The sequence below is a fragment of the Polypterus senegalus genome, chromosome 12 (assembly GCF_016835505.1).
Source record: "Polypterus senegalus isolate Bchr_013 chromosome 12, ASM1683550v1, whole genome shotgun sequence".
Classification (NCBI taxonomy): domain Eukaryota; kingdom Metazoa; phylum Chordata; class Cladistia; order Polypteriformes; family Polypteridae; genus Polypterus; species Polypterus senegalus.
The window spans coordinates 49,841,601-49,858,368 of NC_053165.1; the positions used below are offsets into that span (position 1 = coordinate 49,841,601).

General features: G+C 38.5%; 1 protein-coding gene across 1 annotated transcript in view; it reads right to left on the reverse strand.

Annotated features, from left to right (window-relative positions):
* LOC120540398 (protein SSUH2 homolog) overlaps positions 1-2,467 on the reverse strand; it is a 56,053-nt gene extending 53,586 nt beyond the window's left edge. Inside the window, exon 1 of the mRNA XM_039771123.1 lies at positions 2,202-2,467. Coding sequence (XP_039627057.1) covers positions 2,202-2,229 — 28 coding nt within the window. The 5' untranslated portion in view covers positions 2,230-2,467. The remainder of the gene's footprint in view (positions 1-2,201) is intronic.
* Between the last annotated feature and the right edge of the window lie 14,301 nt (positions 2,468-16,768).

Consider the following 16,768-nt stretch of genomic DNA (forward strand, 5'->3'; position numbering starts at 1 on the left):
TAACTTCTTTGCCGAGCGTCCAGCGTGTTGTTATACACAGTTTGAAGAGTGATGACGTAAAAAAAAAAAAACTTCTGGAGGGCGAGTGCTTGCCTTAGAGTAGGGGTGCCCACACTTTTTAGGCTTATATGGGTAGTAACGAGTTTATACTTTTTTTTTTTAAAAAAAAATTGTACTTCTAAGAGTGGTTTTACTGCACCATACTTTTTACTTTTGCTTGAGTAAATTTGTGAAGAAGAAACGCTACTCTTACTCCACTACATTGGGCAACATTCGAATCGTTATTTTTTTTCCATTAGATAAAGTCTGACAGACAATTTTCAATCTGCTCTGTGTAGCGTATTCTGTCAAGTTGCACACACGCCTTCCATTGCGTCTCCAGCTCTGACGCGAGGTTTTGGATGTTGCACAAATCAAGGCTCTGCAGCTTTGAGGACAGATGTTGCATTTTTCGTTTGAAAGCATTAACTGAGTGAATCACATTGACCATGGTTTTCTCTTTTCCTTGCAGCTGTAAATTAAGCTCATTCAACATGTTGGTCAGATCGGAAAAATAATGGCAAGTCTAGCGGCCATTGATCGTTATTAAGTTGTATTCTGCATGTTTAATGACAAGGAGAAACTGCTTTTTCTCCGGCCAGGGGTCTTGAAATCTCAGCAGGAATTTCTCCCTAGACATCTGCCTCAACGAAGGCATCTTTTATGATCTCTCCATCTTGAAAGGTTATGCTTAATGACCGTGTGACTCACCCGGAACGACGCTTCGGTGTGTCTGCCTTTGCTTTTGAATTCAGCCGAGTGAAAAATGACGGCTGTCCGATTAACTGCGATTTTAGTTCCATCTTCTTTCTCAGATCGCTTTTCGGAAGGAAATCAGTTTCGTAGTTTTTATGAACAGTTTGAAAGTGCCTTTCCACATTTTCCCTTTTTTGGAATAGCAATGACAGATCGACAGATCAGACAAACGCACTTCGATTGTGACATTGTGAGAGAATAAAATCCTCTTCCAATTCCACACCCATCTCATAACTAACATTTTTTTAAATCACTTCTTTAGTCGATATTAATTGGGAAGCTAACTAGATCACTTAGATAGGCGGAGTTTTGCAGTAGATCGGGCGGGCGGGATGACCAGTGTGTTACAAGAAAAGAGATCTCAGACTGGCCGCCCTGTATGTCAATCAAATGGCAAATGCCATATGGGAGGATATATGATTGACTAACATTTAAAAAATAATAATTTTTGAATGCAACGAAATCTACCTACACTACCTTTCCGATCTACCGGTCGGTAGCGATCGATGTATTAGGCACCCCTGCCTTAGAGCTTTGTCGCCTTTTTCTTCATCCCCCTTGGCGTCTCGAGTTCGCTGATATTTCGGAAAAAAATGTAGATCCCAAACGACCGAAAAGATTAGGGGCTTTGCACAATATAGCTGGGATTTAAACCTCTGAAGGCTTCACCCTACGCCGTGGTGACCAGATCAAGTAGGTATAAAACGCTGACTGAAATAAAAAAAACCTGCTGCCACCTGGGGGCCCCAGAACTGAAACTGCGATGGGCGGACCAAGAGCGTGTAGTGTGAAGAAAGCCCCTCACACAGAGGAGAATGGCTGCGAAAACAACCTATAAAACCACGCCCACTACGAATAAGACTCATTAAATAATGAGCCAGGAGTCGGGAGTTTTATATCCGAACTCTTTGGGGTCCGTATACCGGGGGTTGATAAGATGGACATTTAAAAACAATCGGTAATTTCGGCTGCTCTGATCACTCATCTAAGGCTTAAGATTTTCTGTAATACAATGCATTGACGTACGTCCTTGCAGTCATTTACATTTTAAAATGGACACTATTTAAAAGTACTTTTGTGATTTTTACTTCAGATTGTTGGCGAGCCTTTGATTTAAATTTTGAACATTTTGAAATAAGGTCTATTACGTCTAAAACAAACTTTATCTAACAAATATGCGACTTTGATGGGTATGAAAAAAACTTCAAGCACTGTCACCAAATGCACTGTTTGATTGCGATTATACATTTTTGGTTAAATCGAACATTGAAGTCACTTTGCCTCGATAAATAACGGTAAACGTAGTCAATATTAAGGAATTAATTAACTTTTCGCAACGCCTGCTAAGGCATGGCCGTCCTTTTCGTAATATATTATAGGAAACAAACACATTAAAAGAACCATACCGTATCCTGGGTTCATCGGTGAAGCCATGATCTCTGAAAAGCAAACCAGTTTCGGAAGCTTCAAGTCTTCTTCTAAAGGCTGCCGTCTCCCGACTCTTCATCTGCTGGCTGGCGGCTGGCTGTTTTCTGTAGTTCGCTCCCCCTCCTTTCTAGTTTGCCACGCCCATCTGCCCGTTCTTGTTGATCGATTTATCTGTCCACACTGTAGTACTAGGGTTTTGTACCGTGTTAGCCATTATGAATGTAGTGAAAAGTCAAGCAAAAGACACCTTTTATTGGCTAACTAAAAAGATTACAATATGCAAGCTTTCGAGGCAACTCAGGCCCCTTCACATGCGGTTCTTTACTCAGAGCGCAACATACAAAAGAAGGAGGTTTGCGAATAGTTCCACCTCTGAAAGGTTTTCAGTTGCCACTCCCGTACACTGATCATTTACAGTTTTGTAAAGTCGTTCTTGGTAAGGGGAAGGGTACTGAAATATATGAACACGTGGCCCATCGCCTCAAGTGTCACTTTGATGTGGGCAGTATTTAAATAGAATCAGCGCTATCTGAGGCAAAGTCCATTTTTGCCGTCCACTCACCCCATATACCCTTAAGTATGAGACAGTACAATTAATAATAATAAATAATAATACATTTTCTTTGTTCCCACTCTCAAAGCTCTTACATAAAATTCAGAAAGACCAACAGGATGTATACAATACTAGGTACAAGCAATATGTGCATAACATACTAAATAATGATAAATACAGGCTATGCAAAGCATTGAAACAGAATAATCAACGATGAACCAGAATAAAATACAAAAATACGAATGCTGCAAGAAAACCCAGAACAAATAACATAATTTGTGGTACAAATGCAAATCTTCCTGGGCATCTGGACAGAGACTCAAAGTGGACAGAAATTGGAAAGTGGACCTCTTATATCACTGAAAGATGCTGAGAAATTAATTCACGCTTTTGTTTTCAGTTGACTAGATTACTGTAACGCACTCCTCTCAGGACTACCCAAAAAAGACATAAATCATTTGAAACGAGTGCAGAATGCAGCTGCTAGAATCCTAACTAGGAAAAGAAAATCCGAACACATCTCTCCAGTTTTGATGTCACTACACTGGTTACCTGTGTCATTCAGGATTGACTTTAAAATTCTGCTTATGGTTTATAAAGCCTTAAATAATCTCGCCCCATCTTATATATTGGAATGTCTAACACCTTATATCCCATATCGTAACCTCAGATCCTCAAATGAGTGTCTCCTTAGAATTCCAAAAGCTAAACTTAAAAGAAGTGGTGAGGCGGCCTTCTGCTGTTATGCACCCAAAATCTGGAATAGACCGCCTATAGGAATTCGCCAGGCTGATACAGTAGAGCAATTTAAAACACTGCTGAAAACACATTACTTTAACATGGCCTTTTCATAACTTCACTTTAACTTAATTTGGATACTCTGCAGGTTCAATTCATCATAATAACTATTCATAGTGGCTCTAAAAACCTTACTAACCCCTACTCTCTCTCTCTATAGATTGAGAAAAGCAGCACACCCAGGATAGAGCCTTGTGGAACACTATATTGGATATCATTTGTCTTTGAAGTATAATTATCACAACTAACAAAGAATTTTCTACCTGCCAGGTAGGATTCAAATCAATTTAAGACACTGCCAGAGAGGCCCACCCATTGACTAAGGCAATTTCTAAGAATATTGTGATCAATGGTATCAAATGCTGCACTCAGATCTAAGAGGATGAGAACAGATAAATGGCCTCTGTCTGCATTTACCCGCAAGTCATTTACTACTTTAACGAGTGCAGTTTCTATACTGTGATTTGTTCTGAAGCCTGACTAAAATTTATCAAGAAAGCACACAAAATATGCACTAAACAATAAAAATTATAAATTCTTCACTGATTATGTTTAAAATATTGACATAATACATTTTTTATTTACTTTTGTGATTGCAGTCTATCAATTCCTCCTTCCACTGGCTAGTTTCCAGTCTGTTGCAGTGGTGGAGAAGAGATGCTGATGATTTAGAAAGCCCCCTGAACTAAGGTGCCATCTTTATTCTCTTGTTTGGTAAGGCTGTCCTAGCTAAGGATACCAGAGCTTGACGATTGTATTTAAAAATAATAATAATATGGAATGAATGGTCAACTAAAATATTAATAACACACCACATCTTTATTTTTGCAAGTTATCCTGCAATCTGTACCCTGGGGTCTTTTTACAGCGTGCCAACCTCTTTTCCTGGAAGTGTGCGTTGAAAATCAGTGCAACTGCAAAATTTAGCAAAGGTCTTCCATTAAAAGATCTGCAGACCCATCCCAACTCGTCCCATTACACATGCGTAAGTGACAGGCTCTGTTTCTTGATGTACTCAATTAATATGAGATCAAAGGCTATAATGGCTGTCTAGCTCTGAGAAACGGACTTCTTGCATTGTTTTCTAGCTTGTATTTAGGCTACCCTGTTTTTCTGACACCCATTGCATGTCCAGCCTACCTGGGGGTCGTCTCTCTTTGAATTGTCCTTCCTAAGATTTTTTCCTGCAAGGTTTTTTGGGAATTTTCTTACAGATTCGAGACTGGGAGGCTGACAATAAAACAGGGCCTGTTAAAGCCCATTGAGGTATTCTTTGTGTGATTTTGGGCTATAAAAAATATATATATATATATTGTTGTTGAATGTGAAATGAAATTTGGCTGTTTCACTCATCCTGCACAATTCTCCCCCTTGTTATTTACAAATTCTCTCCTGCCCTTTTAACTAAACTCATGCATTGCAAGAGTTAATTATGCATTGTATTTATACATCTGGATAATTACTTATATATTACCTTTAGATATACCTTTAAATACTGTGTGAAATATCTTTATTTTAAAGGTTTCAAGTGCCCAATAACACAGTACATACAGCAAACATCCAGGAATTGAAATGATGCATGCAGATTTCGAGGCTACTGTATATATCCACTCATGACACTGGCATTCAACTTCCTGACTTTCTCATATTGTAACAACAACAACAATATTTATTTCTATAGTACATTTTCATACAAATGATATAGCTCAAAGTGATTTACAGGAGAAAAAAGACAAAGTATAAAAATAAAATTAGCCAATAGTAATTCACATATAATAATAGTAAGGTCCGATGGCCAGTGAGGACAGAAAAAACAAACAAAAAAAAAAAATCCAGAAAAAAACAAACAAACAAAATCCGCAGGGGTTCCAAGGCCACGAGGCCACCCAGCCCCCTCTATGCATTCTACCTAACATAAATGACCTCAATCAGTCAGGCTTTTCAGGCTTCACGTGAAAGAATTTGATGATGATGGTCATGAGGACCTCTGGCCTTCAATCCATCAATGTAGGGACTGCACGGTGCTTTGATCAGGCGGTGGTGATACAGACCACCACCATAGAAAACCAGAAAAAGAACAGCAGAGAAAGTAGGGGTTAGTATGGATTGCGGAGCCACCATGAATGATAATGATAATTCAATGCATATACAGAATATCAGGATTACACTAAAATGAAGCTATGAGAAAGCCATGTTAAAGTAATGTGTTTTTAGCAGTTTTTTAAAGTGCTCCACTGTATTAAACCTGATGAATTTCTATCAGTAAGCTATTCCAAATTTTAGGTGCGTAACAGCAGAAGGCTGCCTCTCTACTTCTTTTAAGTTTAGCTCTTGGAATTCTAAGCAGACACTCATTTGAAGATCTAAGGTTACAGTTTGGAGTGTAAGGTGTAAGACATTCTGAGATATAGGATGGAGTGAGATTATTTAAGGCTCTGTCAGCCATAAGCAGCATTTTAAAGTCAGTTCTAAATGGCACAGGTAACCAATGTAGTGACTTCAGAACTGGAGAGATGTGCTCGGATTTTCTTTTCCTAGTTACGATTCTAGCAGCTGCATTCTGCACTCGTTGCAGTCGATTTATGTCATTGTTGGGTGGTCCTGAGAGGAGTGCGTTACAGTAATCTAGTTGACTGAAAACAAAAGCGTGAACTAATTTCTCAGGATCTTGCAATGTTGTAAGAGGTCTAAATTTTGCTATATTTCTTAATTGAAGAAATGCTGTCCTAGTAATCTGATTAATATGTGATTTAAAATTCAGGTCAGAGTCAATAGTTATCCCTAAATTCTTTACCTCTGTCTTGACTTTTAATCGTAATGGATTATGTTAATTTCTAATACCCTCATTATATCTATTTTTGTCAATCACTAAAATATTTATAGTGATTATATAATTCTGTAAACTGTTATTACTTTCTAGGCTGTTATTAAGGTTAAGGGTGGCAAAGTGTTAGTACATGTTCTACCCGTGTCTGCATCGGTTTCCTCCTGCCTGGAACTCATATGACTGGAATTTCAGCCATTTTGAAATTAGTTCGACTTCTTCTGTGTAGTTTGTGCTTTCAAGTACTCTGATTATGTAGAGTCACCAGCCTGATGCCCCAACTCTTTGACATTGTCTTGTCTCCTCTTTACAACATGTAGACAAACAAACATAAAAAGCAACATTTTCCTTGTTTTAAATATTGTGTACTATATTTGTGAACTTTTTCATAATTTTGAATTTTTAAAAGTATTAATGAAAGTAAGACTTGCTTCATATGGTAAATTTATATACAAACAATTTATCTTATGTAACATTAGATGTAATGTAAATAAGTAGCAGTACAGCTGAGACTCTAAGAAATACAATTATGTTTTATGGCTTGGCTGGCTCCCCAAAGCCTAAATGCTAAAGTTCACAAATGTTTAAGGTGTCATCCATATGTTCAATATATGTTAAACATTTGCAACATAGGTACTTAGCTAAAAAGGGCAGGGCAGAGTTTGAAGGTACCAAGACAGAGATGTGTGAAGGGTGAGTGAAACAGCTGAGCTTCGTATTTAACCTGAATAAACACGTTTTTCAGGGTCAAATAGAAGCAGTGAAGAATTTATACATTTGTATTGTTTTTATGCATATTTGGGGGTTTTATTTGAGTGGAGTGACAGCAAAATTGTTCTTTATCCCAGAGAGTATTGTTTGACCTTTTGTTGAAACTTGTTTCATTTCTGTTTTTCATACTCGATGTGCCTACTGATCCACACCTCTGCCACAGTTTTAGTAGTAATGTGTGGGTGTGGAGTTTTTTAGTCATGTGCTGGCAGGCTATAAGCACTATGGCCAATGTGTTAATCACCCCCTGCTCTGTACTTGCAGTGGACTGCTTCATCTTGTTGTTCAGTTATAACACCATTAAAAATATAATTCCAACAGGAAATTACAAATTATTTTTTCAAATTGTCCAGCGGTTGTTTCTTACCAGTGCCACTAGGACAGCACCAAATGGAACTGGATAAGGGGTTAGAAAATGGGAAGGATCAATGGCTCAAAATAAGCTGGCATTGTTTCTGAGAGAAGTCTATTTGGTTCATCCAGATCATTTCCTTCCTAAAAGACAAGATGCTGATGAAGGGGCACCACTGAGAACAAGAGGTACAAAAATTGATCATTTATGTTATGCTCTTCTGTCTGCTTATTAGTAATTTGGATTAAGTGTGCTTCAGGAACTAGATCTATAGATGCTCTGTAGGTACATTTTTAGAAAGAAGATGCCAAATAAAGGAAATAAAAATGGGCTTACAACAAGACAAACGTGTTTTTGTTAGAAGGAAAAGCACTCTAAACTGGGTTCCAGTTAAGACAAAGGTTAATTAACAGTCTGCTGAATTTTTATTTTTCCTCTCCTTTTATGCTGTCAACTTGATTTATGAATCTGATGATTATTTAATTTTTATATATTGTTTAAAGTATTAGAATGAGATTGCACGCAGTTTGTGTGAGAATCTTGCAACTGCCGATCCTAATGTGATGTGGGAGACTTTCTGTGACAAGACCCTGAAGGTTGTTGAGGGTTGTTTTGGTGTTACCGGTGTTCCCAGAAGGAGGTGTTTCATCTCGCAGGGCACCCTGGATATCATCGACAGGAGTCGCAGTGCATGGTTCAATGGCTACTCTGGTCTGTATCAGGAACTGAGAAGGACGGCACACCATCTGTGGTCTAGCGACCCACGTCCTGCTTACAGAGGAATCGAAGCATTACACACATCAGAATCTGTTCCTCGGAGAGTCGCAGTCAGGGCGGCTGATGGAACTGTCCTTACAGATGACACTGCAGTTGTGACCCGCTGGGCTTGCTACTTTGAGCAGTTGTTCAAAGCTGATCCTCCGACTAGGACGTTGGATATCTCTGGGTCCACGGTTCTTGAGGCTGATCCTCCGATTAGCTGTGAGACACCCAATCTCACTGAGATTGCACAGGTGGTGAACCAGCTGAGGGGGGGAAAGGCTGCACGGATCTGTGGTATCCGGGGTGAACTTCTCCAGGCTGGTGGTAAGGATGTCCTCCTGGCATTGCAGCAATTTTTGCTTCCATTTGGGGGACTAGCATCATCCGAACTGACTGGAAAAAGGGACTTGTCGTCCCTATCTGGAAAGGAAAGGGTGATTGCCTGGATTGCAGCAACTACAGGGGGATAACACTGCTCTCGGTGCCAGGTAAGGTCCTTGTTAGGGTCATCCTCAATAGGATCCGTGATCACTTGCTCAACAACCAGCGACCGGAACAATCTGGTTTTACGCCCAAGAAGTCTACCATCGACCGCATCCTGGCACTGAGGGTTCTTATGACAATTTTCATAAAGTGTTCAACTCAGTTGATCGAGCTGCCCTGTGGGACATCCTGAAAGTTTGCGTGATCCCCTTGAGGTTTCTAGATATCATGTCTGCCTGGTGGGTTGCCAACTGGGATTCTGAGTTGTTTCGTCGTGTGGCGAGTGCAGCAATGCACTGTACCAGTGCATGCTCCCTAAACTGACTTGACTTGTTTAAAGTATATACACTGCTCAGCCACAACATTAAAAGCATCTAGCTAATATTGTGTAGGTCACCCCTCGTGCCACCAAAACGTCTCTGTCCTGTTGAGGCATGGACTCCACAAGACCTATGAAGGTGTACTAAGGTATCTGGCACCAATATGTTAGAAACAGATACTTTATGCCCTGTAAGTTAAGAGGTGGGGACTCCATGAGTTGGACTTGTTTTATCAGCACATCCCACAAATGCTTGATTGGATTGAGATCTGAGGAATGTGCAGGCCAGGTCAACACCTTGATCTCATGCCATGTTCCTCAAACATTGCTCCATGGTCCAGTTCTAATGCTCATGTGCCCATCCTGGGTGCTTTTGGTGATGGACAGGGGTCATAAGCACTCTGACTGGTCTGCGACTACTCAGCCTTGTGTGTAGCAAGATACAAAGCAATGTGTGTTGTAACATCTTTCTCTCATGACCAGCTTTACATTTTTCAGCACTTTGTGCTACAGTAGCTCTTCTGTATGTTTGAACCAGACAGATTAGCTTCAGTGAGCCTTGGATGCCTAAGACCCTTTCTCTGGTTTATTGGTTCTTTAAAGCCTAACTTGGACGAATAGGAAAGATACAAAGGTGTGAAATTTAGAAGAAAAATAAAACTAACTGACTGACATTTAGTTAAAGGAACACTTTACTCAAAGGTGATCATTTTTTATGTTATGTATGTTATTTACAATTAATCTTATTCTTACAAGGCAAACAGGGATCATAAAATTTTTGAGAGAATGAATTAGATGAAGACCCATCTTGAAACAGCAAACAATACCAAACCATCCTTGAAAAGAAGTCTTAAATTACTTGTGTTGCATAATCCAAATGATATGTGTTCAGTTGTATGCTCACAATGTCCCAAATGCATATTTTTAAAAAAATATTCTTAAATTAACCATTTTTAGAAAAAAGCTTATACATGACAGAGAAGTGTGTTCAAATGGAATCGAGTTTTTGAATTAAAGACTCACCACTCACCCCAATCAATAGTGGGTGAGGAGTATTTAATAATACTACAGCAAAAACTGCATTCTCATCCGCCCCCAGCAATATTTTGGTAGAAGAAGCAACATTAGGGGTGGTTTCCCAGCAGCAGCATCAGGTGAACCCATCCTCCCCTAGCTCATTATAAAGATCATAAGGAAGAAAACATGGAAAACTAACATATACATTGTTTACAACAATACAGAAATACTGAATAATTAATAAATAACACAAATTAAAACATAAAACACAAATAGAAAGGATGAAATAACACAATATTTATCCAACTATTTCCTTAACCTGCTTATCTGGAGCATGTTGGCGGGGAAGCTGGAATCCATCCTAGAAAGCATTGTGAGTGAGGCAGGAATAATCCCTAGACAGGGTTCCAGTCCATATACAAAATAATATTTACAAGACAAAAAAAAATGAATTAAAAAGAAACCCACTTGAGCTAGGGATGTGGCTCTGACTGAACTACACTACATATATATGTACAGTATATTATCACACAGATATGCTTGGGAGACAGTTTATGGACTACCTACTAACTCTTTCTCCTCTTTCACTGCAAAACAACCAACGAAACCTTCTCATAAAACCACTTTCGGTCCTCAGAAGCCAGCTTACGTCACGTCCTCTTCCAGTCATCAAGACCACCTCCACCTGATACCATTTCTAGTTCCCAGAATTCCATGTTCCCATTACATCACTTCTGCTCCCTCATCTATATACGTCATCCATTTTGCTCCAATTCAGTTCTGTTTTGAGCTCACGTCTATAAAGACCTTTTTACAAACCAGCTTTCTTCAAGTATATGGGGTGGATCCCCAAACCTTTTTCTTTGTTTGGTGAGTTCTTTTACGATATATACTGTATATTACAATATAGTTTTAAACATATTGTAACTGCTATACTGTAACTACTTTTCTATATACCTTAAAGTATATATTTCAGGTTTTTTGTCATGTTTGTGTATTACAGCATATTTAAAAAATTGGCATGGAAAATGTCATCCACTTAATATTTCATAGGTGTTTCATATGTATTGAGAAGTATTCTAGACCAAATAAAAATGTAATACAGGAGAAATTAGAAACCTTTAATTAAATGACTACAAGTAAGTAGTAACTTTGCAGATTGTATTCTGGCAAAGATACCTACCTGGACTACATTTAGTGAGTTACAGGGAATTGGAATAAATTTGTAATCAGAGGGAAAATAATAATTAGCTTTCTCCAGATGATAAAATAAGACAAGAATGAATGGCCCAGGGGTAAGGACACACCTTATTGTTATATTTATTTATTTGGTATCTGGTACATTATATTAATCCAAGAGGGGAAGTTGTCTTTTCGCATGACCACCAGGGCTCCTCCCAATGCTGAGATTCAAATATCACATTCTTGTCTATTATTATTGATGTTGTTTTATGTTACCAATGTTGATTATATAGTCTCTATATATTAATGGGTATTTTGCCATATTCCTTTTGTTTTGTGGGTGGTCCCCCAAGAGGAGGGGGCATCTGCCCATCACCGCAAGGGACTGCACTCTGCACTGTGGGGAGTTCCCCTGTGTTTACTGTTTTTTGATTATTTATTATTTTACTGGATTCAGCGGGTTAGAAAATGGATGGATGGATGGATCTTCCGACCTAATGCTCTGTTTTTGACTTCCTGTTCTGAATTTATGATTGGGACTTGTTTCCCTTGGATTGCCTCTGCCTTTTAAAGGCATCATTGGCTGGGTCTTTTATGCTTTTTGGAGCTTCATTGTTTAACAGAACATTTTTTGGAAACGAATCTATTTATTACATAAATATTCCTTGTTTTTTTCCGTTATTGTAGCTTGCTGGGGCTTAACAGTCTTTTCCCCCTCTAGTGGACATTTGAGTAATATTTGGGACTTAGCTTGGCAACTCCTTTGCTCATAATAATTATATTACATGTGTTATACACAAATTGTTTGCTGTAATATATTAAGGGAAATATATTTTATTTTAATTCAAATTTAATCCTAAAAATATATATTTGAACCAAACATATTTTGCATTATACTATTTATTTCCCTATTTCTGCACAAATACTGTATATGTTTATTATTTATAAATTTACCAATCTGTTATTTGTCCTATGATGTCTGTATCTTTGTTTTTTTACATTTCAGCTGCTGTATGCATCTACATTTCTCCTTGGCAGTATTAAAATTTATCTACCATAACTATTCTGCACAAAATGTCCACATACCTTTCAGTTATATTGTAATGGATTTCATGTTCATAAGGCTCCTTTGTTCCAGCATGTCTCTCTTTGCTGCTTCTTTACTTCATTTTTCCCAATGTGTTTAGTTTTAAATGAAATGTTCTTGAAGTTGTTGATTTCATTTACTGTTCATTTTACCTGACATTTATTTGTGTACATCATAGATATTATATACATTAATGTACTTAATTGCTTATTATTGTATTATATTGTAAAGTCTTCCGTTGAGTGATTTGCTGTGATATCACTAAATTAAAGTGAAATTTACTTGGAAGTACTGTATGGATGATTTCATACTGATTTTTTAAATAAATTTTCAAGACAAAATAAACATATTAGAAATCAGTTTGTAAATGAATGGGATTAAATGCGTTTGTAAAATGACCTTTCATCCATTTATCCTACTGGAACTATTTAGTCCTCCTACTGAGTTCTTACATCACTTCTTCAGCGCTATTTCCTTTATAATTATCAGTGTAAGTGAAGATTTCCTCAGGTTACATTTTTGTCATACTTCTGGAGTTAGTCAATATAAAAAACGTTACATGAAAAAAGAAAAACCTGGCATAAAGAGAAAGAAAATGACAGTAATGGATTTCCAATGAAGTTCAATATTTTAAAAACTATGCAACATGGATTGATTCTCTGGAACTCATCAGATTGTGAAATCTGATTCAGTTCACTGACTGTTTCCTTAGAAGCACTTGAGTTTCCCATGAATAGTTCTCAGTACTAATGATTGTGTAACTACGTCCAACCTATATTGTACAACAGGAATTCTTGCCTTTATTAAAACTGCATGCCAAGGTTCAAGTGTGTGGCAGAAAATGAGGAAACACAAATCAGAGCAGTTCATTGTACAAAGAGGCCAAGGAGCCTAGAGGAGTTCGGCTAGACTGCTGTATTTTTGGGAAGTTGCTTCCTTAAAATGTCTGTAAGGTGTATGACAGTCGGTTGGTGTGGTGGCAGATGGATTGTAGACATGATCAGCTGGCACAGGACAAAAAGGGTAAAGCCCATCAGAGCGTCAACACAAAGAATGAAAGTGTGACATATAATGTTGTATGAATTTAAAAACATGGCACATGTGTTGTGCGCTATGGTAGGGCAATACACATGGGTACCAGAATTACAGATAAGAAACACCTGAGGTGGCAACAGCACTTTGTCACTAGATGGTACCCAGTCCTAGAAGAAAATTAAAGGACAGTGCTGGCTATCAAAAAAGAAAGCAGTTAGGTTTCTAGGGCTTCTTTGGTCATAACTGTCATACAGCCTTTTGAAAAACTAAGGAAGTAAGTAAGTAAAGTAAAAATGTTTTATGAAGTGCCTATCACAGACAAAAGTCACAAAGCACTGAATAATAAAACACAGAATAAAATGAAATATTAAAATAAAATACAGAGAAATGACATTGCATAGATGACAGTGCTACGCAAAATTCCAGTCCGAACAAAATGCATCCTGAGTTGATACCCAAACAGTTTAACAGATTCTGCTGATCCTCAAAGTCAGCGGAAGACTGTTCCATAACCTTGGAATATACAGGCTCCAGAGACCACCAGGAAACAACATGGCAACGATCTGATCCGCTCTCAGCTATCCCAGAAAACAAAACCAGATGAAATTCAAATCCAAATCTCACCAACAAAACCAGAGGCAGACAAACCGGAGCGTGCCAGTGGTGAGCAGGTAATTCCAATACAAGTGGTGGGACAGACGCTTTCTGTTCACCCACGTCATACCCCATCAGTTCTTCAGCAGCGAGTCAGATGTCAAAGAGTGCAGGGCAATCACAACAAAGCGAAGAACTCGATCCGTTCACAAATGAACAACAAAAGAAAAAATAAATGCAAGTGGAGTCGAGAGTGACAGATGGCAAGCCAAACACAGGGACAATCTTGTACAAGTAAAAAAAAAAAAGTACACCCCATGGAAGTTGTTGATGTTTTCAACATACAGTATTTGAACAGACAAACAGTAGATCTTCATGCAAGCAGTGCCTACAGATGAAGACGGTATACTTGAATAAAAACAGATTCAGTCACTTTTCAATCATCTATTCAACAAAAATATCTTTAGATATACTGGTCTATTAGAAAAGAAGGAAGTCAACCCTAGCCCCCAGCTGCTGGCATTGCCCCCTTTAACAGAAATGATTTCTTGTAGGCATTTTGCAAAAATGTCTACCAGTCTCTGATATTGACTTGGTAAAATTTCGGAGCAGTCTTGCAGGCAGAATTCCTTCAGTTGCAAGATGTTTGTGGATTTTCTTGTATGCACTGCCTGTTTCAATTCTCCCAATAACATTTTAAAGGGATTCAAATAAGAGCTTTTACTAGGCCAGACCATAACCCTACATTTGTACTTTTTGAGCTTTGGGTTCTTTGGACCATTGTCATGATGTAAGGTCCCATTTCCAATTCAACTTCAACTTTCTCTCCAAGCACACTTCAATATCATGAAAAAATAGCAGTTGACTCATTAACTGCAAGCTTCTCAGGCCCTGAGGCAGCAAAGCAACCCCAAACCACAGCATTACCAGTACTATGGTATGTTTCATAGTTGGTATGAGGTTTTTCTCGTGAAATGCTGTTTCCAGGTTGCACCAAACATGTCTTCTTTTACTGTCCAAACAACTCTATCTTTGATTGAACTGCCCAGAGCACATTGATCAAGAAGGCCTGGTCTTTGCCTAGATGTTCATTACAGTGGAATGATTAATTTCATATAATTTGCAGATGTTTTTAAATCACTTGTCAGACTCCTAGGAATCCACAAATTTCTTTCTGAAGTCCTTAGAGAGCTTTTTCGATCTTGGCTTGATGACACTACAGACTCAATAGCAAAGAGAACACAAGACCCTGGAAATCTGTGATTTAAGTAAGACATGGCCCAATTGCATACTCACTAGGGTCTAATCATTGGCACCTAAGCTGGGACACATTTGAAGGGGTGATAAATGTAGGGGTGTCCTTACTTTTTCCACTTGATAAATCAGCATTTTTCTTAATTTAGATCATAAGAAGGAATACACCATGTCAATTTTATGTGTCATTTATTCAGTAAGATCAACTTTATCTGTTGGCTCTCTTTACATGAAGATCTAATGTTTGCTTGTTCAAATATGTTGAAAAAGTCAGGAATGTCCATTGTGTCCACTTAGTTTTTTTTAGATGAGTGTATGTACAGAGTGCAGTGAAATGTTTGCTTTCATGTATTAATCAAAATTCAACACATTGCCACTTTCTGGCACCATGATTACAGAGTATAACAACTTTAACTCAAAATTGAAGACATTTACTCATGATCCCTGAATTCTGGGAATGGATGATGCAAGTTAACTTTTTAATTCTGATGTTCAAAGTAGGTAGCTGTGGCAGCTTGATAATATCTTATCAAAATACAATCTGCAGTTCTGTGAAAACCAACACTGCTTACAGGGCACTTTCTGTATTTGCCAGTATGATTACTTGCTCCATCTAATTGCTGACATATATACTCCTCGGAATTTACAATGTGTTTTCACACAACATAAGGTAATCATTACATGAAAATAAATATCTGTTTATTTTCCTTACCATACCATAATCAATAAATGATGATGAGTTACTGTATTTTGAGTTCTTAAGTAGTAGAAACACTCTAAATGCCTATCTTGAATAAAGTTGGGTGACTAATTAAATTTTCATTTCCACTATTGATTCAGCTTACTGCCGTTTCCAGTGACAGTTGGACTCCGCCAGGGCTGCCCTTTGTCACAGAACTTTTATGGACAGAATTTCTAGGCGCAGCCAGGGCGTTGAGGGGGTCCGGTTTGGTGGACTCAGGATTGGGTCACTGCATTTTGCAGATGATGTTGTCCTGTTTGCTTCATCAGGTCGTGATCTTCAGCTCTCTCTGAATCGTTCGCAGCTGAGTGTGAAGCGGCTGGAATGGGAATCAGCACCTCCAAATCCGAGACCATGATGAAAATAGTGGAGTACCCTCTCAGGGTTGGTGGCGAGATTCTACCTCTATTGGAGGAGTTCAAGTATCTCGGGGTATTGTTCATGAGTGAGGGAAGAATAGAGCGTGAGATCGACAGGCGGATCGGTGCGGCGTCTGCAGTGATACGGGCTCCGCATCAGTCTGTCGTGGTGAAAAAAGAGCTGAGCCGCAAGGCAAAGCTCTCAATTTACCAGTTGATCTACGTTCATACCCTCACTTATGATCATGAGCTATGGGTAGTGACCGAAAGAACGAGATCGCGAATACAAGCGTCCGAAATAAGCATCCTCCGCAGGGTGTCTGGGCTTTCCTTTAAATTTAGAGTGAGAAGCTCAGTCATCCGGGAGGGGCTCAGAGAGTAGAGCCGTTCCTCCTCCGCATTGAGAGGAGTCA